At 53.4% G+C, this 26,514-nt stretch overlaps 2 protein-coding genes across 2 annotated transcripts; one reads left to right on the forward strand and one right to left on the reverse strand.

The window, feature by feature from the left end:
• The first annotated feature begins 313 nt into the window (after positions 1 to 313).
• On the forward strand, positions 314 to 4,450 carry SIX5 (SIX homeobox 5). Its single transcript, XM_040252497.1, has 3 exons — positions 314 to 1,199; positions 2,157 to 2,953; positions 3,178 to 4,450. Exons 1-3 carry the CDS (start codon positions 394 to 396, stop codon positions 3,792 to 3,794), a joined length of 2,220 nt encoding a protein of 739 aa, XP_040108431.1. The 5' UTR covers positions 314 to 393; the 3' UTR covers positions 3,795 to 4,450.
• Positions 4,451 to 5,034: 584 nt separating this feature from the next.
• On the reverse strand, positions 5,035 to 24,664 carry MEIOSIN (meiosis initiator). The gene is made up of 14 exons (XM_040254076.1): positions 24,594 to 24,664; positions 20,358 to 20,380; positions 19,386 to 19,531; positions 14,841 to 14,952; positions 13,481 to 13,615; positions 12,215 to 12,460; positions 10,739 to 10,847; positions 9,785 to 9,885; positions 8,680 to 8,835; positions 8,184 to 8,257; positions 7,089 to 7,253; positions 6,757 to 6,998; positions 5,851 to 5,940; positions 5,035 to 5,237 (listed from the first exon to the last, which is right to left on the reverse strand). Exons 1-14 carry the CDS (start codon positions 24,662 to 24,664, stop codon positions 5,072 to 5,074), a joined length of 1,836 nt encoding a protein of 611 aa, XP_040110010.1. The 3' UTR covers positions 5,035 to 5,071.
• Positions 24,665 to 26,514: the final 1,850 nt, after the last annotated feature.

The raw sequence follows: 26,514 nt of genomic DNA on the forward strand, positions 1-26,514 counted from the left end.
AGCTTAGTCTCGGGGCAGAGGTGGCTTCGCGCCCTTAGCCCTCCAGGACGGCCCGTTACCTTCTCCGTTGTCCCGATGGGGAAACTGAGGCCCTGAGCCAGAGGCACACGCGGGGGGAGGCAAAAAGCGCGGCCTGAAGCGGAGGGAAAACAAAGGGAGAATCACGGACAGACAGGGAGGGCGACGGGCACACACACAGACACTGGGACAGAGACCCTAGTAGAGAGCTGGGCCTGGCATCGGTATTGAGGCGGGGAGACGCGGGTACGCGGGAGAAGATCGGGAAGCACGAAGTGGGGGGTGGGGTGGGGAGGGGAGACGGGCGGGGGAGGGGGCTGGGGAAAGCCCGAGGGAGGAGGAGAAGGAGGGAGGAACTTCCCAAAGTTGCAAAACATGGCTACCTTGCCTGCGGAGCCGAGCGCGAGGCCGGCGGCCGGGGGGGAGGCAGTGGTAGCGGCGGCGGCGACCGAAGAGGAGGAGGAGGAAGCGCGCCAGCTCCTGCAGACTTTGCAGGCGGCCGAGGGTGAGGCGGCGGCGGCGGCCGGGGCCGGGGCGGGCGAAACGGCGGTGAAAGTGGAGGGCCCCGGATCCCCAGGCGTCCCCGGGTCGCCCCCCGAGGCCGCTGCCGAGCCGCCCACGGGGCTCCGCTTCTCGCCGGAGCAGGTGGCGTGCGTGTGCGAGGCGCTGCTACAGGCGGGCCACGCCGGCCGCTTGAGCCGCTTCCTGGGCGCACTGCCTCCGGCCGAGCGCCTACGTGGCAGCGATCCTGTGCTGCGCGCTCGGGCCCTGGTTGCCTTCCAGCGAGGCGAGTACGCCGAGCTCTACCGGCTGCTCGAGAGCCGCCCCTTCCCCGCCGCCCACCATGCCTTCCTTCAGGACCTCTACCTGCGCGCGCGCTACCACGAGGCCGAGCGGGCCCGCGGCCGCGCGTTGGGCGCAGTGGACAAGTACCGTCTGCGCAAGAAATTCCCGCTGCCCAAGACCATCTGGGACGGCGAGGAGACCGTTTACTGCTTCAAGGAGCGCTCCCGCGCCGCGCTGAAGGCCTGCTATCGCGGCAACCGCTACCCCACGCCGGACGAGAAGCGCCGCCTGGCCACGCTCACCGGCCTCTCGCTCACGCAAGTCAGCAACTGGTTCAAGAACCGACGACAGCGCGACCGGACCGGGGGCGGCGGCGGCGGCGCGCCCTGCAAGAGGTGAGGGGCCCGGGGCGGCGCCAGTCCGGCTTTCCCGGGGACATACCCCGCTCTCCCAGACCCGTTGTCCTCGGACACCCCCCCGCTCACACCCTCAGGCGCCCGCCGAGCGCGAGGAATCCGCGTGCATTAACTAGGCACTCGCCCTGCCCTCCACCCTAACACCGCTACTCCTCTCGCAGAGGCTGGGGAGACCGCCTCCCTCTATTCCACTCAAGGCTCCGTCTCAGATCCCATCCGCGCCCGCGGCTAGGCTTGGGGGCGGCAGTGAGAAAAAGGGGCTGCGGGAAAGGAGAGGCCTTTGTCCTCGCTCCTGGACGTAGGGGCTTCTTCAGACCTCGTCGCAGCCAGTACCTCCCTGACCGCGGCTGTCTCACCGTCTCTCCCGCCCCCCCCAGGGCCCAAACAGCGTGGTCCGTCGTCTGTCTTTGTTGTGAAACGTGAACCTTCCCCAGCTCCGGTTTCCCTGTAACCCAAGCCCTTCCCCTCCCACCCTGCGCGCCGGCCTCTCGCTCCTTCTCCGACGCCCGGGGGGAGGGGAAGGGGGGGTTGGGCACCGGGAACTGAGCTGGCGACTCCCTCCTTAGTGTCTCCAAAGCCACTCGGCTGTTTTCAGGCAGACTCTGGAGACTTCAGGCAGCTCAGTTGCTCAGCCTCCCGGACCCAAAAGCCGAGGAGTTGGGAGAGGAGGGCCCCCTCTCACCCTCAGCGTTCAGCTTGAACCTTTGGGTAGTGGTATCAGGACCAGGCTTGCAGAGACTCCTCCCTTGGGTCTCAGAGAGGAGGTTTCATTAACTCCCTGAAATTGCCCAGAAAATTTTGGGCTGGGGGACATGGGAGGCAGTGGGCGGCTTGTGCTTTCTCTGAGCACTTTGCCGCTGGCTCCCGGCAGGAATGGGGCTGGCCCGCGGGGAAACACAGCATGAGTCTACCACTCACAATCCTCTCTCTGGCCAGCGAGTCTGATGGAAACCCCACTACTGAGGACGAGTCCAGCCGCAGTCCTGAGGACCTGGAGAGGGGGGCGGCTCCGGCGGCTGCTGAGGGCCCAGCGCCAGGCTCCATATTCCTGGCCGGGGCCTCCCCTCCCGCACCGTGCCCTGCCTCCTCCTCCATCCTGGTGAATGGGAGCTTCCTGGCGGCCGGCAGCTCTCCAGCAGTGCTCCTCAATGGGAGCCCCGTCATCATCAACAGCCTGGCCCTGGGCGAGGCCTCCGGCCTGGGCCCCCTGCTGCTCACTGGGGGTGCCCCTGCTCCACAGCCCAGCCCCCAAGGGCCCAGCGAGGGCAAGACCTCCCTGGTCCTGGACCCTCAGACTGGGGAGGTTCGACTGGAGGAGGCTCAGCCTGAAGCCCCGGAGACCAAGGGGGCTCAGGTGACTGCTTCAGGGCCCCCTGGAGAGGAGGTCCCGACGCCTCTGCCCCAAGTGGTGCCTGGCCCTCCTACGGCAGCCACCTTTCCACTGCCCCCAGGACCAGTGACTTCCATGGCTGCTCCCCAAGTGGTGCCGCTTTCCCCACCCCCTGGCTACCCTGCCGGCCTGGGTCCCACCTCCCCGCTGTTGAACCTGCCCCAGGTGGTGCCCACCTCACAGGTGGTGACCCTGCCCCAGGCCGTGGGGCCGCTGCAGCTGCTGGCAGCTGGGCCAGGCAGCCCAGTGAAGGTGGCTGGTGCCTCGGGCCCTGCCAACGTGCACTTGATAAACTCCAGCGTGGGCGTGACTGCACTGCAGCTGCCTTCGGCCACTACCCCAGGTAACCCCTTCTGGTGGCTGGGTGGGGGGGTGTACTTGTTTGGGGGTGGGGAGTGGTGTTGGGCTTCCTGGGACTGCAGTGGGGGGAGGGGAGCTCTTCCTTGGCAGGTCCTAGATCCTCCTGAGGCTCAGGCCAGGAAGAATTGGCCTCACCCTCACCCGGAAGGGGCTCCTTCTGCCTCTGGTTCTTCACCTGGGTGCCTGGGCTCCCCCCTCTCCCCACAGGAAACTTCCTGCTGGCCAACTCCGTGTCTGGCAGCCCCATCGTGACAGGTGTGGCCGTGCAACAGGGCAAGATCATCCTCACCGCCACTTTCCCCACCAGCATGCTGGTCTCCCAGGTCCTGCCGCCCGCCCCCAGCCTGGCCCTGCCCCTGAAGCCAGACACAGCCATCTCAGTGCCAGAAGGAGCCCTCCCGGTGGCCACCAGCCCCGCTCTTCCGGAGGCCCACGCCTTAGGCGCGCTTCCTGCGCAGCAGCCAGCCCAGCCGCCCCCCACCCCCACCGCCCCTGCCCCAAGCCTGCCCTTCTCCCCAGACTCCTCTGGCCTCCTGCCCGGTTTCCCAGCGCCCCCAACTGAGGGGCTGCTGCTATCGCCCGCAGCCGTGCCCATCTGGCCAGCTGGGCTGGAACTGAGCACTGGCACTGAGGGGCTGCTAGAGGAAGAGAAGGGGCTGGGAACACAGGCCCCCCACACCGTGCTGAGGCTGCCGGACCCTGACCCCGAGGGGCTGCTCCTGGGGGCCACCGCGGGGGGTGAGGTGGACGAGGGGCTGGAAGCCGAGACCAAGGTCCTGACGCAGCTACAGTCAGTGCCTGTGGAAGAGCCCTTGGAACTGTGACCCGCCGGCCCCCAGGCCTCCCCTGACAATGGTGCTCGAAATCCAGGCCGGGAGGAGGGGCCCTCATAAACACAGCGGCTGCCTTCTACCCACACACACTACACCCTCCCTGGCTGGGTGCTCAACCTCTCTGTGCCCTGGAGGTCCACTCCTCAGACAGGATGCTGCCTCTGTTACAGCCCTCTCCTTGGTCTATATGGGGAGATCTGGGGGTCCTGACTTGGGGGCTCTGCCCCCCCTCGACCTGGTACTAGCTGTGAGCTGAATGCCCTGCCAAATGGCTGAATTTCCCCTGCCCCCTACCCCCAGCCCTCTCCCTATCACTCCCTGAAACACTATTAATAGCTCCACTGATGTCCAGCGTTCTCAGAACTGCTTGGAATCCAGGGTGGAGGACGGGCAGTCCTGTGCCTAGAGACTAATGGACCCTCCCAGCTGGGCCCTTCCTCCCCACAGGTGTGGGGGGTGTGGGCCGGGGTCCTCGGTTAGCACCTCCTGGACTAGAACCCCCGGTACCTTATCCAGCCCCAGACCAAAGATCCCCGACCACTGGGGCAACCCTGACCCCTATGTCTAGTTTGTATCCTAAATCTTTATTTTTCTAGGACGTGTTATTCCTTCATTTCCATTAAAATAAACAGACAACTAGAACCTTCCGGGGGTGTGGGTTACCTTCCAACAACTTGCCCAGGGAAAAGCTAAAGTACAGAGAGCACACCTTGAGTTTCTGGCTTTGTGATCCATGCTCCCTGAGGGGGGACAGGCCTGAAGGTCAGATTGGAGGAGCTGTTTGGGGAGGTGTCTGCGGAGAACAGAGCTGAGGAAGAGGGCCCAGGGCAGCTGGCCTTGTCTCTTGCTGGTAACAAAGTTTTATTTCATTGAAAACAATAAATAATCTATAAATAGAATAGGGTAGGAGTAAGAAAGTGAGGTGAGATTGAACAAGGTGGAAAGCATTGGATTCTGGGCTGGGCAGTGGACAGGCAGAGGGAACCCTCACCTCTCTGCATTTCATTCAGGTGGGAGGGGGCTCCTTCCACCCTCTCTGTAGCTTCTCTGATTCTCCCGCCCAAAGTAGAAGGGGGCTGTGAGAGGCTTGCCAACCTTGGGGCAGAAGTTCAGACTGCCCCCATACAAGGCAAACACAAAGCATCAGGATCAATAAATAATACCACCTGCCAACCTGGGGGCCCTGCACTAGCGGGAGTGAGGCCCAGGAAACCATCACGGGCTCCTGGTTTCAACAACAGCAGGGCCGGAGGGAGGGCGCGGCACCCTCACCCTTGCTGAGACTCCGGAGAGACTGGGTCTGGGGAGCCTCGGGCCTTCTCGGCCAGCAGCTGGTAGAATGGTTTGGGGGTCTCCCAGTTCTCGTCTTCACTGCTGGAGCTGTCCTCCTTCACGATCCGGTTGTGCTGGCGACTGAACCTGCGTGCCTTGGTGCTGGGGGAGAGGTGGCAGGATGGGTGGGTTTCCTCCGTCTCACCTGCGTCCCAACGACCCCCCCCAACCCGCCCCCGGTGCTCTGGGCTCAGTAGTGACCAGGGCCTGGGCTGGGGATGGCCAGGGCTTTATTCGGCTCCACCAGGAAAGCGCTAGCTCCTTGGAGACCTGTTAAGATCTGTGCATGTGCTTGTTTTTCCGGAGGGGGGTGCAACTGAAGACTGGGCAGGTGGCAGCAATTTGAAGTTGGTGGAGAAGAGGGGTTTCAGGAGGGGTGGGGCATCGAGACGGGGCGAGGAGGAGGCCAAGCGACAGGGAGTTAAGATTCAGTTTCCTGCTCTGAGAAACTCCGTGAAGCAGAGAGCACAAAGGACATTTAGGGCCAAGGGGGTCCAAATCAAGAATTCAGCTATTTGCCCTTCTAAGTTCCAGGCAGGTGTAGAGCACCCCTCTGCTTCTGTCCCCCAGCTCTTCCATAAACTGGAGACACCCAGATCTCCCACCTGAGGAGACTCCCACCCTGTTTCCAACATCACGAAGCTCAAGGCTCTGATGATTTTCAGGGGAGCAGGGAGGGCCCTAGCATCCACCACCCATGCCTCTGGCTTCTCACCAGTATGGTTTTCGCTCCTGCAGGGTCATCACCCGCCAGAGTTGGGCCAGCTCCTTGGTGGCGGCCGTGGATGCGGTCCCAGGGCAGGCTCTGTGGCAGGAGCAGGGAGGAGGTGAGGAGGTGCCTGCATTCCTGCCTGGCTTGGGCAAGGGGCAACCACACAAGGGGCCCTGGCCCTCCCAGAGCTTCGACTTTCCTATCTGAGAACTCAGATCTTCCCATGTTGCCCGGAAAGCTTCCCTTTCGTGCCCCCTGGAATGGAGGTGACAGAGGAGGGAGCTGGACTAAAGGGTGGCTGGAGAGGGGCCACCCGGTGTCCCAGGGTCTGCATCTGCAGCTCAGGAGCACCAGCTCTTCCCCGCTGAGGCATGAGGGGCCTCCCCCACCCCCACCCCCAGCTGCAGGCTGGCAATGATTGTTCAGGGTTGGGCGCTTGACAGATCCCATCAAGTTCAGCTCCAAGAACTTCTGCTTGAAACCTTAGAAATGAGCTGTCTTCCCACAGGGTTGCTGGGGTGGGAGACAGGACATGAGCCTGAAGCTCCTAGGTAGGGGTGAGCCCGCTCCTGACCCAGCCCAGCAGGGAGGAACGCGGAGTCCAGAAGGGGGTGAAGATCCAAGAGTATCATGGGAGTCCCAGGACCAGCCAAGGCTGAAGGTGGAGCCTCTTTTTTCAGATTATAGTAATTAATTAATTATATTAATCAGTTATATCAATTATATAAATTAATATTAGCCAATTAATTTCCTTTTTTTCATAAGTCTGAGGCGAGTCTCACTGCCTACAACGCACGGAGCCAGGGGAGGCGGGGGCGAGCATGTCAGCAGCAGAGGGCGGCCTAGCCCTGGGAGTGGATGGACAGTGAGGCAGGACCCCTGTCAGGGTCGAAGAGGACGCCCACCCACCGGATGTACTGCTTCCGGTTCATCCTGCAGAACATGATGAAGCCGTTGACACACTTCTTCTTCATCTGGGGGGTGCCAGGGGCTTTCTTGCTCTCCTTGGACTTGGAGGGACGCTGGCTGGCCCGGCCCTTCCTGGCCTTCCTCCTGGCCATAGGCAGGGGCGAGACCCGCCGGGTAGGGGTCCACGTGTAGTCCCCATCTTCGCTGGAGGACTGCAGGCCCTCAAGGTCAGCCTGAGTGTCCTGGCGGGGGCACAGAGAGGTGAGGGGGTGTAGGTGAGGGCGGGCAGGAGGCCTGGACTGACCCGGCCGATGGCTGTCCGTCTCCCTCACCTCCTGCTTCCTCCACACTGAGTCTGTGTCCGTGTCTTCCGAGCCTGGGCTGGACGGCACCTTGCTGTTTTCACTCAGCGAGAGGTAGCAGTGGTCCAGCGAGACCGAGGACTGGCCCAGGTCGTGGGAGTCAGGGGGGTCTTTGGGGACCTCAGGGGGCATGTCCTGGGGCATGAAGGAGAAAGATGGGAGGAGAGGGACAGAGGGGGGCAGTGGTGTCCCTTCATGGCCCCCACTCGCGGCTTTCCTGGGATGTCACATGAGCATCGGAAACAGCTCAGGTTCAAAACAGCCTCGTCCAGACACCGCCTCAGAAGTTCAAGCAAAGGTTCCCCAGTTCCCACCGCGGGTCAGGGAAGAGGTGGACTGGGGGCTTCTGCCTCCTATTCCGGGGCACTCCCTCTCAATTCCCCTGTGAAGGAGCTGGCACAAACCTAGGCAAGTTTTAACTCCTCTGAGCGTCAGTTTCATCCACAATGGTGTCACCACGCATCCCCTGCCAGGCCAGGCCAGTGTTTACAAGAGCTCCACTAAGGCTGTCTTTGTTTCTACTGTGAAATCAGCTACTCGTTAAAGTAGGGGCCACCTTCCCACACACGGAGGGAGAACCTTTTGGGGACCAGAGCCAGGCTGGGCCTCTTGTCAGTCAGAGGTTGAGCTGCTGGAGCAGATGGTGCTGCAGAAGTCAGCTCTGGGGCCTGGGAGGGAGGCTCTTTTGCACCGAGGATCCCAGGGGTCACCTGCTGTTTTCACTTTCCTCCCTGGTTAAATGGGGTCACAAGAGAGCGAGAGCCTGCCTGATAGAACAGTCCTAAGATTATGTGGGGTCTTTTCTGGGCACCTGGCAGCTTTTAGCTTTTATTCTTTACAGGTGGTTCATTCCAAGGGCCCAGCACAGAGCAGGGCTCCTGGTGGCCAGCAGATAGGTTAAAGCACAGATGGAAGGGTGAGTCTCTGGAAGGACCAGGAGAAGCATGATGGACAGACAGCTGAGTTGAGGGGTGGGGGTGACAGAAAGGTCGAGAGGACGGATGAGTGAATCAGCGGGTGGGAAGGATGGACGGGTGTGTGACAGGTGTGCGGGCAGACACCTACCTTCTTCTGTGGTTCCTCGAGGATGCAGGCAGAAGGTGAAGGTGCAGAATCTAACAATATTTCCTCAAAGAGAGCTGTCGGGGACAGAGAGGGAGACCAGAAGGGTGGCTGGGACAGAAACGCCTCTCTCGGGGCACCAGGCTGCTGTCCTGCCGTCCCCATAGCTGGAGTGCCCTTCTCTGGCTTTGTGCTTTGGGATCTTCTGCCCAAGTCCAAGTCCAGCTCACAGTCCAGCTCCTGTGGGGGACCTCCAGCCCTGGCAGAGTGAGTAGGTCCCTACTATAGGGTCCCGGAGCCTTCCCCACACCAGGCTGGCCTGGAGCAACTCCTCACCAGGCTGTGGGCTCCAGCGATGGGGTGGGATGGGATTTGTCCTGGGAGGATTCACCCCTGGGTATCCAGTGCTGCCCAGCAAAGGGCTACATACTTGGTGGGCATCACTGTGGTTTTTTCCTTCTCAGTGAACCAAGCCTCAGGTCCAGCCCGGGGTGCTCACCTTGGGTCAGGTATTCATTGCCGTCCTCCAAGATCTGTTCGGGCAGCAGTTTCCCTGGAGAGCTGAAGAGGGAGGGGCTGAGCCCTAGGATCTCCTTCAGGGGGTCTGTCTCCATCAGGTTGGTAATCTGGGTAGGCCCCAAGGCCAGTGGGCTCTCTGAAAAGGAAATGTCAGGCTTGAGGGTGTGTCAGGCGTTGCCCTTTCCCAGAACACAGCGGCTGGCTTTGAGGAGATGGTGCCCCATGCTGGGGAAAGGTGACTCTGTCAGTTCCTCAATGTGAGTGCTTAGAAGAGGAAATTAAGAGGCGCGGTGCCTGGATTCATGTTGTTGTTGGTGGCGGTTTAGTCGCTAAGTCGTGTCTGGCTCTTTGTGACCCCATGGACTGTAGCCTGCAAGGTTCCTCTCTCCATGGGATTTTCCAGGCAAGAATACTGGAACAGGTTGCCCATTTCCTTCTCAAGGGGAATCTTCCCAACACAGGGATCAAACCCACCTCTCCTGCTTGGCAGGCATGTTCTTTCCCACTGAGCCACCAGGGAAGCCCAGGATTATGTTAGGGATGGCATGCTATGCTAAATTGCTTCAGTCGTGTCCAACTCTGTGCAACCCCATAGACGGAAGCCCACCAGACTCCCCCGTCACTGGGACCCTCCAGGCAAGAACACTGGAGTGGGTTGCCATTTCCTTCTCCAATACAAGAAAGTGAAAAATCAAAGTGAAGTCGCTCAGTCGTGTCCGACTCTTAGCAACCCCATGGACTGCAGCCCACCAGGCTCCTCCGTCCACAGGGTTTTCCAGGCAAGAGTACTGGAGGGGGGTGCCTATATATGTATATGATGTTGTGCTAGATCCAATAGACCGATATGAGCTAGCTGGAGCTCTGTGTTAAGAAAGATTCTGAAGTAGTTTCTAGGATCAAGAGAAAGAGTTAGGATTGATTAGCAATATCCACCATGGCAACCGATGGCTGGGGACAACGAGTACGCTGTGTGTCCATGTCTAGTGGACATCCATCCCTCTCCCGCTTCCCCGGCCATCCTCAGAAGAAAGTACCAAGAAGGCCCCACACCCGCCTACAAGGGGGAGAGACAGAGCTTCAGTCACCTTGGGGGCTGCCCTCTGCAGTCCAGGTGGGAATCCAAGGGTCAGCATTTGGGGACTCCTTGCCCACCTCCTCGCCAGAATCATAGAACACCAGCTTCTGCCTGCAAGAGGTGGAATTCACGAGGCAGACCTGGAGCCCTGGCTGGAAATACTGTGGCACACAGAGTGAGCCCTTCCCCTCTGGGTGTCTCAGTGTTGCCCACTGTGGAGTAAGACGGGGATGGTTCTGTGCCCGCCACTGGGGGAGTGCTGGGGCAGAAACCTTAGTCAGTTGAGGTGCCTGTCCTTTGGGACCTTCAGGGCTTGTGATGAGAGGCCAACTGTCATCAGAGCTGATGACACAGGGGGCAGAGCTGTGAGGGGGGTTTGAGGAGGAAGAGAGAAGGCGGGCAGGGCAGGACACAGAACCATGCTGAGCTAGAAGGATAGGTAGAAGGATGGGTAGTTCCTTCCAGGTGGACGAGGGGAACAGGCTTCCAGGAAGAGGGAACCAAGGATGAGAAGCCCGGTGGGACAGGGGTGGGGCTCCTTCCAAAGTGGTGAATGTTTAGTGGTAAGGATAAGATTTACAGGGAGGGGCTGGCAAGATGAGCTGGGGCAAGAGAGGGTCTCAAATGCAAATTAAGATATCTGGGCTCTACCCAATAAGAGGGAGCAGCCTAAAGCCAAAACCCAACATGATCAAGGACTCTGTTAAAAAAGCCACACAGGTGACTGGTGTTGACAGGCTAGAAGGGTAGGATAGGAGGCCAGGGAGGGGCTTCGGCCCTGGTCAGCACAAAGGAAGCAGGGCTTTCCCTTGGGCTCCCAATGCCTAGTGCAAAGCTAGGTCCTCAGAGGTGGTCACCCCGGATACCAGCAGAGGGTGGAAACTGACCCCATTTCTCCCCAGGTCTTAGCCATTCCCCTGGAACACGTCAGCTCCCCAACTCATATCTCCTGAGCTTCCCTTACCTGGGACCAGGCTGGGTCTTGTTGAGAAAATGGATCATCTCGACCCCTTGCTGGGCCTCAAAAGCAGGATAAGACCCCGAATCCTGAGTATCATATTTGACACAGCAGCCTACGGGGGCAAGTTGGGATGGTCACTCCTGTGACGGGGCCAGATGCCAGGGCTCACAGGGACACAGATGGAGAGGTGCCAGGGTCTCCCACAGCCTTCTGCCTCCTCCCACTCCAGCCAAAACCTCAGGCTGGGGGCGGGGACTCTGAATTAGGTTTGAAAGTGAAGATGTTAGTAGCTCAGCTGTGTCCAACTCTTTGTGACCCTATGGACTGTATAGCCTGCAAGGCTTCTCTGTCTATGGAATTCTCCAGGCAGGAATACTGGAGTGGGTTGCCATTCCCTCCTCCAGAGGATCTTCCCAATCCAGGGATCAAACTCTCCTGCATTGCAGGTAGATTCTTTACCATCTGAGCCACAGGGTACCCTGAATCACCCACAGGTTTCTGGAATCCTACATCTCTATTAGAAGCTCTAAAGAAGATAAAATATTTAAGTGCAATAATGATGATGAAGATGATGGTAACAAACAAGTGTATAGTACTTACCAGGCCAGCACAGTTTTAATCATTTTACATACTACTCAGCCCCCCTTTGCCAAAGGATATGGTTATTGTAATACCCATTTGAAAGTGAAAGTGAAGTTGCTCAGTCGTGTCCGACTCTTTGTGACCCCATGGACTGTAGCCTACCAGACTCCTCCATCCATGGGCTTTTCCAGGCAAGAATACTGGAGTGGGTTGCCATTTCCTTCTCCAGGGGATCTTCCCCACCCAGGGATTGAAACCGGGTCTCCTGCATTGTAGGCAGACGCTTTACTGTCTGAGCCACCAGGGAAGTCCAATACCCATTTACAGTTCAGTAAATGGACGCACTGAGCTCTGAAGAAACTTGTCCAAGGTCACAAGATTAGCAGACGATCTGGAATACCCACCACTCATGGGTGACCCCAGGAAGTGAGCGTATGGGATCACTGGACGGTCACTAGCACCATGCTCATGGCCTGGCCCAGAGGATAGGGTCTGGGAGGAAGGGCTGAATGAATGGGCAGAGGAAGAGGATGACCCCGAGGCCTTGGCTTCCAGTCGTGCCTGTGTCTGCTGGGGGTGTCACACCTTTGAAGCTGGCTCACAGGAGCATTTGTCTGGCTGCTTCAAGGGAAGGGAGGCTCAGGAGGAGGCCCGGCTCTTGCCCCCAGTTCTGTGAACTGCAGCCCTCACGTGAGGGCCGCACTGAACCTGTCCCTGGCCTTACACCCACAGCCGAGACTGAAGGGAAGAGGAAACTGGGAACGAGGCCAAGAGATGGCACCTCTCTTGTCCATGGTCCAATCCCCGGCTCCTAGGACTGTGTCCAGGACCCTGGGAGGTGCCTGATCAGTGGTGTGTAAATGACTGGCTAAGTTAGTGGAGAGGAAAGAGACCAACTTGAGATGTCACAGTGGACGCTGTTCTCAGCCACATCCAGCAATGTCAGCTGGCGTCTTCCTCCCTTCCTGTCACCTTGAAATGAGGATGCCTCAGCCCTGGGGAGACTGCAGGAGTCCCAGCATCTTGGAGGGGTGATGGTCACCACCACATTTCCTCCTTTCTGGTCTGGAGATGGGGTCTCCAGCTTCTCAGGCTTCTCCAGGGCCAGACAGCGACGAGGGTTCTGGGCCCGGGTCTGGCGTTCTGGGAGAGGAGAGAGATGGCATCAAACAGGGCGGGGGGGACTGTCTCTAGAAGGTGGTTGGGGTTGGGCTGGAGACACTCTGCTCTGGTCCCAATGATCTGCTTCAAAGCTTTGCCTGGCCGGGTCACTCAGTCCTTCTCAGGTAAGCCCAGATCCTCAATTAAAGACCATCTAGTTGGATACCCCCTTCCTCTGCCCACATGTTAGAATCACTTTGAGAACTCTGAAAAATACTGATGCCCAAGTTCCACCCAGATCACTGAAGCCCAGCGTTCTGGGTGTGAGGCACAGGCAGGGAAAGCATCCCAGTGATTCAGATGTGCAGCCAGGGCTGGAAATCACTGATTAGGTCCAACTCCCCGCTCCAACTTTTTTTTTTAAAGCTAGGTCATGTGGCATGCAGGATCTTAGTTCCTCAACCAGGGGTTGAACCAGTGCCCTCTGAATTGAAAGTGGAATCTTAACCTCTGGAACACCAGGGAAGTCCCAAACTCCCTTTTTAAAGACATGGAAAATGGAGTTCAAAAGCGGGAAGAGACAGGTAGTAAGTCAGCAGCATGGCTGAGGTGGGACTTGGGACCCTCGCCTCCCACACAGGGGTCCTTCCATCACCCATGCACCCTGCTGCCCTGGCCCAGGGATGGATGACAGGACAGAGGGATGATAAATGCTGACAGCAGATTCCATCTGCTGGGCACTGGCCACATGCCCCGCCACTTAAGCACTGCTGAGAGGTGTGCACATGGGCTCCTAATCCTGAGGCCCACCCTGTGGCAGGCACTCCAATATCCAGACCAGGAAACGGAGGCTCAGAGGATGAGAGTGACCCTCCCACCCCCACCCCAGGCCTCAGAGCTAGGAAGAGGAGGGCACCAGGAGTTGAACTGAGGCACGTCTGAATCTAGAGCCTGGTCCAGGCTCCGGACTGCTGACTCGGCCTCCCTGGAGTGGCGACGACCCTGGAGAAGGAGCCCCATTCCTGTGGGACTCCTGCTACCTGTTCTACTGCAGACTTGTACCTGATGCTCGGGTAGGCTTTTTCTTCCGAGGTTTCCGGCATGCTCCCCAAAGACGGGACTTCTGAGAGTGTGGAGAGCTGGATGGGGTGGAGGGTCTCTGCTTTGCGGGGCCTGCAGCAGGGTTCCAACCCAGCCCTGCAGAGGATGGAGAAGGAGGCAGGTCAGATGGCCTCACCTTCGTCCAGCCTGAGTCCTGCCTCTGGACAGTGCTTCCCACTGGACAGGGGGAGGGAGGCTGCTGCAGTCTCCAGACAGACTTTGTAAAAGTGGAAACTGAGGTCCCAGGAGGAGATGGGACTTGTCTGAGGTTCCACAGCCAGGTGGCAGAAGTACAGGGGAAAACTCAGGTATCTGCAGGTCCATTCCGGGCCTCGGCCCAGACAGAAGACTGACTTAGTGCTTCCCAAATGCTTACCCATCTTCCCCTCCCAAACCGACTCCTCTTCCTACCTCCTCAAGATGGTGGGTGGCCCGCGGCCTCTCCCCCAGGCCTCGCAATTCTTCCTTGTGAACATCTCCCAAATTGATCCTCTTCAGCCCACACTCTCAGCCATGGCACTGCATTTGCTTGCGGTCTCCTGCCCAGGTCCCTCCTAGAAGTGTCTCCGCTGGCCTCCCTGACTCGTTTCTTACTTAATGACCCCCACACTAGATGTCAGGGACCTCTTCCTAAACAGCCACTCTGACGGTGGTTTTCCTCTGGCTTACAGTCCTTCAGTTGTTTTCATCCTCTCTATCTCCCTCCCGAGCCAGGCTCTCGAGGCCCTTCAGAATCTCATCTCTGCCTCACCTCTTACCCTTCTTGCCAGGGTATTTCTCAGACCAGTAACAACAACACCCAGGACACACAGTGTGGGACGACTGGCATGTTCCAGGCACTGTGTGACAACACTCCTTGAGTGTATTAACTCATTTAATTCTCACAACAAACATAAAGGAAGTATTCGTACTGGTCCATTTTGCAGATGAGGGAACTGAGGCACAGAGCAATGAGACACATGTGTCTGAGTCTGGACCTGGCTCTGGAGTCTGTGCACGTCATCTGGGTGCTGCACGGCCCCTCCAGTCACAACCGATGGTTCATCTGTCCCCAGACTTTCCATTTGTGTCTTCTTGTGCCTGCGGGCTCCTGCTCACATTGTTTCTTGTTTGCCTGGCATGGTGCCCCCCTGTCCTTGAAGGCCTGCTCTAAGGGCCCTCCCCCAACAGGCTTCCCAAGACACACTCCTCTGGGGTCACAGCATCTTGGACTCACGCCAGGCTGTGAGATCCGGGGAGGATGGGAACCATTTAGGTCACTTCGGCGTCCCCTACAGCCTGGACATAGCAGGCACTGGGAACGTGGGCTGAGCTTACTTACCCCCGAGCCCGCCATGCCCATGGTTGGTGTGGAGTTGGAGCAAGGCCTTGGTCACATTGATGCTGCTCTGTAGGTAGTGAATGTACTGCAGGACGTGCAAGAGAACCTCCTTCTGCTCCCAAAAGAAATACGGGGTTGAGGGGGCACTCAAGATCACGTGAGGCTGCTGGGGACCAGGAACAGTCAGGCTCCAGGACCCCTGGGGCCCCATCCCAGCAATCCACCCACCATGGGCAGAGAGGTTCCTGTTGTGCCCTTCAGTCCTCACTGTGGCCCAGGGAGCCAATGGTTACAGCTCTGAAGACAAGCCCAGAGCGCTGAAGGGATCGCTGGGTTACAGAGAGGGTGTGGCCGAGCTGGGGTGTGAAGCCAGGCCTGCCTGCCTCCCAGTGTGGTTTTGGGGGCACGTGCTGCTGGGCTTCCTGCCCCTGGCCCTTAGGCACGTGCACAGGCCCCCTCTCCTCCCTGGCTTCTTTCTTTGAGCCTCGGCACAGCGTTCCCTGCCTTCCAGAAGCTTTCCTGACCTCCTGACCCCACACCTAGGCTGTTCAGATGTCCCTCCTCAGCACTCCTGTGACACCCTGGGCCTGTTTCCACCAAGGCACTTGCCACACTGTTTTATAATTATCCATTGATGTGTCATTCTCTCCCATTGACCTTGAACCCGTTGAGAGTAAGAGAATGTAGCTGATGGATTTCTGGATCCTGAGCACACAGAACGGAGAAGTGATGGAGCCAGTTATCACTGAAGGAATGACTCTTCCCCCATAGCACCAGCAGGCATCCCCCATCCAGCCACTAAGTCGAGGCTGAGTTGACACTGGAGATACTAAGCTAAAAAAGATACCAACCAGTAAGCCACAAGGAGGGTGAACTACACAAACTTTTTTTTTGCCTTCACAGAACTTACAATACAGGGAGGGCAGCAGACCTTAATAAACTCATAATTCACATAAAATTATTGACTGTGTGATAAGCATTAGGAAAAAAAGAGCATGATGCAATTAGGCTTGGGTGTCCAAAAAGGCCTCTCTCAAGTGGCAGCATTGAAACTGAATAGTGGGGAATTCCCTGGCGGTCCAGTGGTTAAAACTCTGTGCTTCCAGTGCAGGGGGCTCAAGTTCAATCCCTGGTTGGGGAACTAAGATTCTATATGTCGTGCAGTGTGGCCAAAAATTTAAAAATATTGAAATTAAAAAAAAAATAAACCGAAGAGTGTAAGGAGTTAGTCTGGTAAGGAGGTGAGGAAAGTATACCTATAACTTTTTTTTTTTGGATTGAAATAGATCCCTAGAATAACAACAAAACTGTCAGCAGGTATCTTCCAAACCCCACATCAGGAAACATGGTCTCGGGAGTGGGGGATAAATTGAGAGACTGGGATTGACATATACACACTGCTATATATAAAATAGATAACTAACAAGGGAAGTTAGCACCAGGAACTCTGCTTAATACTCTGTAATGGCCTATATGGGAAAAGAACCTAAAAAAGAGTGGATATATGTATATGTATGACTGATTCACTTTGCTATACAGCAGAAACCAACAAAACACTGTAAATCAACTATACTCCAATAAAAATTAATTTAAAAAGAGGAAGCATGGTCTCAAGAGGGACATACGTGAAACTTTTCCATAAAATGTAATACAGATAGTCACTAAACATGTTTAATCTGATCCATGGAAAAAAAATAGTCACTCAGTAGTGTCTGACTCTTTTCAAGTCCGTGGACTGTAGCCCACCAGGCTCCTTTGCCCATGGAATTCTCCAGGCAAGAATATTGGAGTGGGGAGCCATTTCGTTCTCTAGGGAATCTTTCTGACCAAGGGATTGAACACAGATCTCTTGCACTGCAGGTGGATTCTTTACCATCTGAGCCACCAGGGAACCTCATACACAGAGGGAGTTATAATTTACTTAAGGATTAATGGCTATTGATGCTTGGCTTCCCAGGTGGCTCAGTGGGTAAAGAATCAGCAGGTAAAGAATCCACCTGCCAATGCGGGATCAATCCCTGGATCAGGAAGATTCCCTGAAGAAGGAAATGGCAACCTACTCCAGTATTCTTGCCTGAGGGAAATCCCAGGGACAGAGGAGCTTGGCAGGCTATAGTCCATGGGCTCGAAAAGAGTCAGACACTGCTTAGCAACCGAGCACGCACACCACACAATGTGACACAGCCCAAAGACTATTAGCTTAGGTCCTGGCTCCAACCTGCCACTTACTGGCTGTGCACTGGGAGCAGGTCATTTTACCTCCTTAGAGCCTCAGTTTTCTCATCTGTGCAATGGGCACAAGGGTATTCATTCAGGCTCAGAGGAGTATCATTAGGACGAAATAAATTTGAATGTGTGAAATTGCCCAGCATAAAGCCTGATACATTCGTTGACCAATAAATGCTTAGTTGATGACTGAGACTGAGGACTGACTGGGATGAAGGTCGTATGTAGAGCAGGAGGCCCAGGACTTAATTTAAGAGAGGAAGGTCTGTCTAGTCAAGGCTATGGTTTTTCCTGTGGTCATGTATGGATGTGAGAGTTGGACTGTGAAGAAGGCTGAGCGCCGAAGAATTGATGCTTTTGAACTGTGGTGTTGGAGAAGACTCCTGAGAGTCCCTTGGACTGTAAGGAGACCCAACCAGTCCATTCTGAAGGAGATCAGCCCTGGGATTTCTTTGGAAGGAATGATGCTAAAGCTGAAACTCCAGTACTTTGGCCACCTCATGCGAAAGATGCTGGGAGGGATTGGGGGCAGGAGGAGAAGGGGACGACAGAGGATGAGATGGCTGGATGGCATCACTGACTCAATGGCCGTTGAGTCTGAGTGAACTCCGGGAGTTGGTGATGGACAGGGATGCCTGGCGTGCTGCGATTCATGGGGTCGCAAAGAGTCGGACACAACTGAGCGACTGAACTGAACTGAACTGAACTGAAAACGGGAAAGGAGTGGGATCCTTAAGACAGCTGAGGGAACTTCCTGGTGGTCCCGTGGTCAGGACTTTGTGCTTTCACTGCTGAGGGCCCAGATTCAGTCCCTAGATAGGGAACTAAGATCCGGAAAGCTGCACAGTGCAGCCACGAAAAGAGAGGGGACAGTGGACTGAGACCTGGAGAGGATTCTACCATGGGGATGTGGTCCTCTGCTCGTGATGAAATGCTGCTGCCTGTGCCCTGACTTGACTGTCATTCCTCCAGTGCAGGGATTGTCTCAGCCATCTCCACCCTCCCTGCCAAGAACTATAAGAGCCCATGCACACCAAATTCTCCAGTGAGCAAGAGGGCAAAATTTCTCAGCTAATTTTGAGCACTGTGGTGGCCTGTATGATGCCTCCCCAAAGGTGTCCATGGCCTGGTCCCCGGAACATGTGTTGCCTTATATGACAAAGGGGCCTTTGCAGATGTGATTAAGGATCTTGAGATAGGGAGATGATTCTTGATTCTGGCTTATCTGAGTGTGCCCAATGCAATCACAAGCATCCTTATAAGCGGGAGGCAGGAGGGCCAAAGGCAGAGAAGCAAACTGCTGACCAAAGCAGAGATAGAGGTGAGACCAGAAGCTGTTATGCTTCTGGCTTTGAAAAGGCCATGAACCAAAAACCATAAGTTGCCTCTAGAAACTGACAAGGCTTCCCCAGTGTCTCAGGGGTAAAGAACTTGCCTGCAATGCAAGAGACTCAGGAGACTTGGGTTCGATCCCTGGGTCAGGAAGATCCCCTGGAGGAGGGCATGGCAACCCACTCCAATATTCTTGCCTGGAGAATCCCATGGACAGAGGAGCCTGGCGGGTTACAGTTCATGGGGTTGTAAAGAGTCGGACATAACTGAAGTGACTGAGCTCGCACATGTGCAGAAATTGGCAAAGGGAGAGGAAACAGATGCTCTCCTGGAACCTCTGAGAAGAACCATACTCGGAAATCATCCCAATGAAGTCACAAAAGAAGGCTGTCAGAAAGGGAACCGACATTTATTCAGGCCCTGTAACGGCTATCGTGTCTTTTTGGTCTCACAATATCTCTGAGTAGGAGTAGTTATTTTTCCTTGACTTATAGCTGAGAAATCTGAGGCTTGAAAGGCTGATAATCTGAGTGAGCTGCCCAGAGTTCTGCAGGTGTGGAGCTGGAGGGCTCAGATCCAGACTGTCTTGACTCCCAGGGAGATGACCTTGACCTGGTGCCTTGCTTATTTTTTTCCTCTCTCAATTCCTCCCGCCTCATTTGTTTTTTTTGTCGCCATGCCACATGGCATGTGGGATCTTCCCTAACCAGGGATCAAATCTGTGCCCCCTGCATTGGGAATTCAGATTCTCAACCACTGGATCACCAGAGAGGTCCCTCTCCCTGCCTCCTTTGCAGGTAAGAATTCCTCAGACTTCTGGTCATGGGATCACAGACTCCCAGAAATTCCCACTCAGAGCTGCCATCTCAGTGCTGTCACTGGGTTTGTGTGTCTGTCTAGATTTCCCAGGACAAGGGAAGTCAGCCCAATTGCTGATATGTTCAGATCTGCCTCCCAAATTCACCTCCTCTCCTTCAGCCCCTTTACCTTGGTGAGCTTCTTGGTACCAGTCTTCAGGGTCACTGGCAGCATCAATGCCAGCTCTTGCAGTTTGCTGGTGTGGTTTTTCCTTTGCTTCCTGTTTTGGGACAAGAGCCAGTTTTGGTTAGGACATCCCAAATGGAATTTGGTATCTGACACCACCCCCCAATCCACCTGTTTCAGTGTTCCCCATCTCAGAGAAGCTTAGTTCCCTGACCAGGGATTGAACCCATGCCTCTTGCAGTGGAAGCATAGAGTCTTAGCCAGTGGACCCCCAGGGAACTCCCAGTCACCAAATTTTTGCCCATTCCTCCTCCAATCCCTTCTCTCCATCCTCTCACCTCTACCCTAGTCCATGTGTTGACATCTTCATAGTTCTCCCAGCCTCCCATCTGGCCTCCTCCAAACCATACTCTCTATGAGAGTCAGGGTGATCATTCTTTCTTTTTAATATTTATTTCGCAACACCAGGTCTTAGTGGCAGCACGTGGGATCTTTAATCTCTCGTTGAGGTACTTGTGATCTAGTTCCCTAACCAAGGATGGAACCTGGGCCCCTGGCACTGGGAGCACAGAATTTTAGCTACTGGACCACCAGGGAAGTCCCTGGAGTGATCTTTCTGAAACACAAAAATGTCTATGGTTTTCTCATCTGTGCAAAATGAATGAGGATATTCTTTCAAGGCGCAGAGGGTTATCCATAGGACTGAATACCTTAGTTACCTAAGAAGTACTTCAAACCTCTCAATGCCATCCTATTATTAAGAATCAAGTCCTTGATTTTATTAAAAATCAAACCCTTAACATGGCTTATAATGCCCGCCCCTCCCACCACGGCTTGGCCCACCTGATCATTCTGGTTTCACCTCTTACTTCCTTTCGTTCTCTCCCATCAACAGCCCCCAACTCCACAGGACAGGTGAGGTACCTCTGCTAAGGGGCCCTTGACCCAGAGCTCATGCATTTCTCTGATCCCTACGCTGAGAGCTGAGTCGAGGGCACCTAGAACAGGGTCTGGCACATTGCGGGAACTCACTGCCTATTTGCTAAATGAACAGATAAATAAGGGTGTGAAAGAAGTTAACTCCTGAGCAGATGCAGAACCTTCAGGATATAATCCCTGAATCCATAATTCATAATATATCCATGTACACACACCTGTACCTCTTTCTGCTGACAGATGGAGACACAAAGATGTTGGCGTCTATCTCCCAAATTACACACTTCTGGCACTACTCCTGCTACTCGTTTGGGAAAGCCCGAACACCTCATCTCCACCAATCCTTATCTCATCTTCCTTCAGGGCCTGGTTCAATTGCCATCCACCCCAGGAAGCCTCCCCTGTCTTTCTCCCTGACTGAAAGCAGGATCAAGTCAAACATATTCCAATTGATTACATATGTATTTCTGATTCCTACTCAGACCCACAAACTGATATCCCCTCTTTTATTTTTGGCTGTGCTGTGTGGCATGCAGGATCTTAGTTACCTGACCAGGGATCAAACCCTTGCCCCTGCATTAGGAGCGAAGAGTCTTAACCACTGGACTGCCAGGGAAGTCCCTCGATACCTCCTCTTTGCCAGGTCCTGTGCTGGACACTATGGAAAGGGAGAGAAATCTGTTCGCTGTCCTCAAGGACATGAGGGACCAGTGTGGGAGGCACTCTTATCTCCCCAACCAAACTCTGAAGTTGAAAGAATCATTCTCACTCATTCATTCAGCAATTGCTTATTGAGCCCTTTCCGTGTGCCAGGAAGTGTGATTGGTGACAGGGATGAAAATCTATAAAACAATAACTCTTTCTAGAGCCCACAGTACAGCCAGGTATCCATCTATCAAATTGTTCCACAAACAACATAAAATGGCAACTAGCAGAAAAACCAGCTATATAATTTGCTGAGGATAAGAAGATTTTCCTCATGGTCCAGTGGCTAAGACTCCAACCTTCCAATGCAGGGGGCTCCATTTCCATCCCTCGTCAGGGAACCCAGATCCCACATGCCCCAATTAAAAAGATCCTGGGTGCTGCAACAAAGATCAAAGATCCCGCACACTGCAACTAAGACCTGGTGCAGCCAAATTATATATAAATATATAAATAATACATATAATACATATTATAATACATATGTCTATATTATATGTATAATACATATAAATACATATTTATATATGAATAATACATATAAATATATATTTTTTATTTGGAGGGAGAAAAAGGGTAACTAGGAATTGCAAAATCTTGGTCTCTCCTGGGCAACAGTCCTGAATAGGTGTGACCCAGGGCTGTGCTCACAGAGGCCTCTGGGAATCGGGCACTCCCTCCCAAGGGGGCTTCTTTCCTTGCTGGATGGTTCTGGTTTCAGACAAGTCTTCCTCACAGTCTCTATGATTTTCACTCACTAATCCCAGCTCTGCCCTCTGATTCTGTGGGGAACAGGTCAGTTCCAGCCACACAGGTCTTTTTCTGTTTCTCTCAACTGCCAAGTTTATTTCTGCCTTCAGGGCCTTTCCCATCCCCACCACCTGGAATGTTTCTTTGCCCTGATTTTTCACATGGCTGATTTCTTGCCATTCAGCCTTTAGCTTAAATGAAACAACCCCAGAAAGGCCTTTCCTGACTACCTGATCTAAACAGGCACATTCTTTGTCACATGCTCACATCATTTATCGGCATCCAAAATCTTTCTTTCTCTCTTTTTTCCTTTCTTTTTCCTTTCCTTTCCTTCTTTCTCCCTTATAAATATAAACACAAGAGCAGGGATTTTTGTCCCTTTTATTTATTGCTATATCCTGGACTGACTTCTCCATTAGGCACAGGTAAGCACAGTGCCTAAGGTTGGTGATAATTTTAGGGGCTCATGAAATGTTTTCTTTTGAAATCAGAAGAGAAAAAAATTAATATAATTCAACTTGGATTACATTCATCTTTATACCAATGCTGTCATAAATGACAGTTTTTAATGTGTTTTTAATGAAAGAATGAACCCAAGAAAGCAAAATTGCCTACGACCCACAAAAGTCATATATGGCTTTGGCTATATTCCTAGCTCCTGGAATAATACCTGGCTCTTAGTAGGTGCTCAACAAAAAATTGTGTTGAATTAAAGAATGCTATTCTGTCTTATGATTGCCTTTCAGTCTTTGGAGTGGCAAATCACTCTAATTCTTGGGTTTCCTTTTCCCTGAGCTAATCAGCCTAAACACTCACTATTCCTTTATTTTACAGGAGCTGGAAGGAGCTTTAATCAAGAGCCAGTCCAGGGGACTTCCCTGGTGGTAAAGACTTTAACTTCCAGTGCAGGAGATGCATGTTCAATCCCTAGTCAGGGAGCTAAGATCCCACATGTCTTGTGGCCAAAAAAACCAAACGTAAAACAGAAACAATATTGTAAAAAATTCAATAAAGACTTTAAAAGTGATCCATATAAAAAAAATTTTTAAAAAAAAAGCCAGTCCAAATTTCTCATATCAGCTATGTGAAATCCAAGGCCCAGACTCTAATTTGCTTAACATGTGCAAGAATTTAAGAGCCACCCCAAAATGAGGGAAAGTAAGGGGCAGTCCCAAGAAGCAGTATAACAGTTAGTTATTATAAACTTCAGCTTTCGAAGCAAACAGATCTGGTTGAAATTCCAGCTCTGCCACTTGCTGTGTGATTTTGGACAAGTGCTTTCATCTCTCCAAACCTCTTTATAATTCATTTATAAAACGGAGCTGGCTGGAAAGTGTGATCTTGTCCAGGTGTTTAGCACCAAGGGCATGCTCATGAAAGGTTTGTTCAAGATAGAAGGTAGACAGTCATTTGTTGGAATGATTTAGGTATAAGGGATGTTGGAGAATAGGGGGGAGGTATTGTATTGGATGACAATGGTTGATAAAACTGTCATTTTTGGTTGACCAACATCCAATCCCTGTTTTCTGGTAATAATTTCCTTTGGGTTACGATCCCTCCCCCACTCTCAGTCCATGTGGTTCACAGAGTCTGAACCCAACCTCCCCTTCCACTCTTGGCTCTGATGTTGTCTGGGTTGGCTCACCATTTGTGAGGGCAAGAGACCTTTCAGTGACTCCAGGTCCACATCCTGCCAACCTGACAAGTCTGGCATAGATTCTCTTTCCAGGATCCATTGACTCTGATTAGCTAAGTCTGGGTTACTACCCAAATCCTGAACCAATTACTTGACTTCTCCCTTCGATTAGGGAGCCCTGAAGCAAAGTCTAATCAAGAAGTCAAGGGATTGGTTGAGATTTGGGTAGTAACACAGGCTTGACCAATCAGAGTCAATGGATCCTGGGGAGACAATCTCTGCCAGACTTGTCAGGCTGGCAGAACATGGACCTGGAGGGGCTTAGGAGCCATCTTGCCCACACAAATGGAGAGCCAACCCAGACAACAGCAGAGCCAAGACAGGCAGATTTCTGGCCATATCATTTAACCCCTCACTTGGAACCAGCCTAGCCTGATGCCCCAGAATTTTTTGTTTAAAGGATCCAATAAATCCCCATTTATGCCTTAGCCAGTTTTAGCTAAGTTTCTGTTAATTGCAATTGAGTCTTTATTAATACAATGACTCCACATCTATAAAGGGAGGAAAGAGAATGCACTGTTGGTGACCTCTGGAATTTCAGGAAGAATAAGCAAGCAGGAGAGAAATTCTTCATTGTCTTCATGTACTCCTTCTGAGCACAGTTCCTAAGTAGAGAACCTAAATAAAGCGGATGCTGATTTTTGGAGTTAATAAATGAAGAGACAGGTAGATGAAAAGTCACTGGGGAAGAAAATAAGGGATAAGATGAACTTTGGCTCTCTTCTTTATCCAGATGTTGGAGGAAGGGAGAAATCTCATCCAACACTAATCTGCTGGGAAAACCTCTCTATTAGATTCCTGACACTTGGTAGGGGCTTGATGGCAAAATAAGTACGTAAATAAAAGAAAGGAAGGAAGGGCATTTTTTAAAAATCAGAATGTCAAAACCTGCAAGGGCTTAGAGATGATCTTTGCCAACTACCTCAGAGTTCTCTCATCTTGAAATGGCAGTAATACTTGCACCTACTTCCTCCTGGAGTTGTTGTCAGGATTAACGAGTATAAAAACAAAAAGCTTAGCAAAAAGTCTGGCAAACTAATAAATGCTCAGTAAACACTATTGTTATTATCATTCTACGAGAGTGGCCAGAGCTGCAAGGGAGGTGGGCCAGGGGGAGCACTTACCTGTCACTGGGACTCAGGGAGTTGGTTCTGGGCTGTTCAGGAGAACACACATGTTTGCTGGAATCCCACATCTGCAAAGAGGGGAAAAGAAAGAATTATTAGTGACCTCTGGGATTCCAAGAAGAATGCACCGTATCATAGGCAGCCTCATTTCCCTCCACAATGCTCCTTTGAGCACTCAAGAGATCCCCAAAAAAGTCCTGAGTCCCCATAAACAACAGGCCAATAGAACAAATGAAAATGTCCAAAGTCTAAACTGAAGTCCATGAATCTCAAATTGGAAGTTTGGGCTTGTAAATCATGATCCAGACCTAAAACTAAAAGCAGCAGATTTCCAAACTTTGATTCAGAACTTTAGTCTTAATAACGAGATGTCAGACTCTGCAGTGGAGAGCGGACCTGAAAGCTGTGGCTTAAGATATTTAAACTGTGATATTAAGACAGCAACCGTATGATTTTAAACGTCCAAAATGAGGATCTAGAGCCTAAAAAGGAGACTTTCCTAAACCTAAAAGCCTTAAACTCTAATACTGAGGTATTCTAGACCCCTAAACTGTCAACTTCTGATCTCCAAATATAAGCCCAATACTAATATTAAGAACACAGACCAGAAACCTTAATATTGAGAACCCAAACCCTAAACAAAGAAACCCGAGCTCCCAAAAGCAAACCTCAACCCCCCCTCAAATTTACCTCAGATTTGAAAATGAAGACCTCTAGACCCTCAAACTGTCACTTCAGACCCCCAAACTGTGCCCCCAAACCTAAACTGAGATCTCACATGTGAGTTCTATCTAAAACCCAAACTCTAAAACTGCAGCCCCATACTCAATGTGGGGGACTCCAGGCCTTAACAGTTCTTAAAGTTCTAAACTGGGACTCCAAACCCTAAATCTCACACCTCATAGTCTATATTAAGATTCTATACCTTAAATCTATATTGAGACTTCAATTCTCCAAAATTAGACCTCAGGCCCCCAAATTATACTCTAGGCTTCTAGATTTCCACATTAGTATCTCTGATTCCAACAGGAAAGTTCCAGTGACAAAACCCAAGATTTTCAGATTTCCCAAAACTAGTTCTATCCAGACACAAATCCCAAGACTACAGGTCCTAACCGGTGATCCCCAAGTCCCCAACACTATTCAGAGACTTCATACGTCAAACTTGAGCCTCGTCCCCCAAACCTAGGCCCTGCCTCAAATCCAAACTCCGGCTCTGCTGCCCAGGTCCCGCCTCGCATACAGCCTGGGCACCCAAGGCACACCCGCCCTCCCGCCCCCCGAAACTCCCAGAGTGGCCACGGCCAGGAAATGCTGTTCCTGAGTGGACCCCAGGCTCCGGTCCGACCGGCAAGCCCCCGAACTATTCCCCTTGGCCTCCAAGCATCCGCCTCGAGAGACCCCCCTTCTGGTTTTGCGCCAGCCCCAAACTTGGAAGCCTGATTGGACAGTGTCTCGCGCTGGCCCCCGGAGGCTGTTCGCGTGCTGGAGCCTCACGCCGGCCTCGGCCACCACGTTCCGAGCCCAGGCGTGAGGTGGGCGCAGTCCCTTTTGGCGTGAGGTTCCTGCTTGAGGCCTGAAGAAAAGAGCAAAAGTGAGCGCTTGAGGCCAGGCTACGCCCCCACCAGTTCCTGCCAAGGTGTGCTAGGCGCGAGACTGGAGAGGAAACGGCAGGGTACAAGTGGTCGTGCGCACGCGCGCCTGAGGAAGGTCCCAGTCTTCCAGCACAGCGCGAGCCTGGCTTCGCGCCTCCTGTCAGTCTTTGCCCGTGCGCGCCAAAAAGCCGACCAATCAGGGCTAGCTCAGTTCCCGCCTTTTCGGCAGGCCCCGCCCCCCTGGCCACGCCCCTAGTCCACTTCAGAGGTCCGAGGCCAAAGGAGCTGAGCGAGGAGGCGGGGTCTCCTCAACTGCCAACTAT

Source organism: Oryx dammah, unplaced genomic scaffold (assembly GCF_014754425.2).
Source record: "Oryx dammah isolate SB20612 unplaced genomic scaffold, SCBI_Odam_1.1 HiC_scaffold_13, whole genome shotgun sequence".
NCBI classification, from domain to species: domain Eukaryota; kingdom Metazoa; phylum Chordata; class Mammalia; order Artiodactyla; family Bovidae; genus Oryx; species Oryx dammah.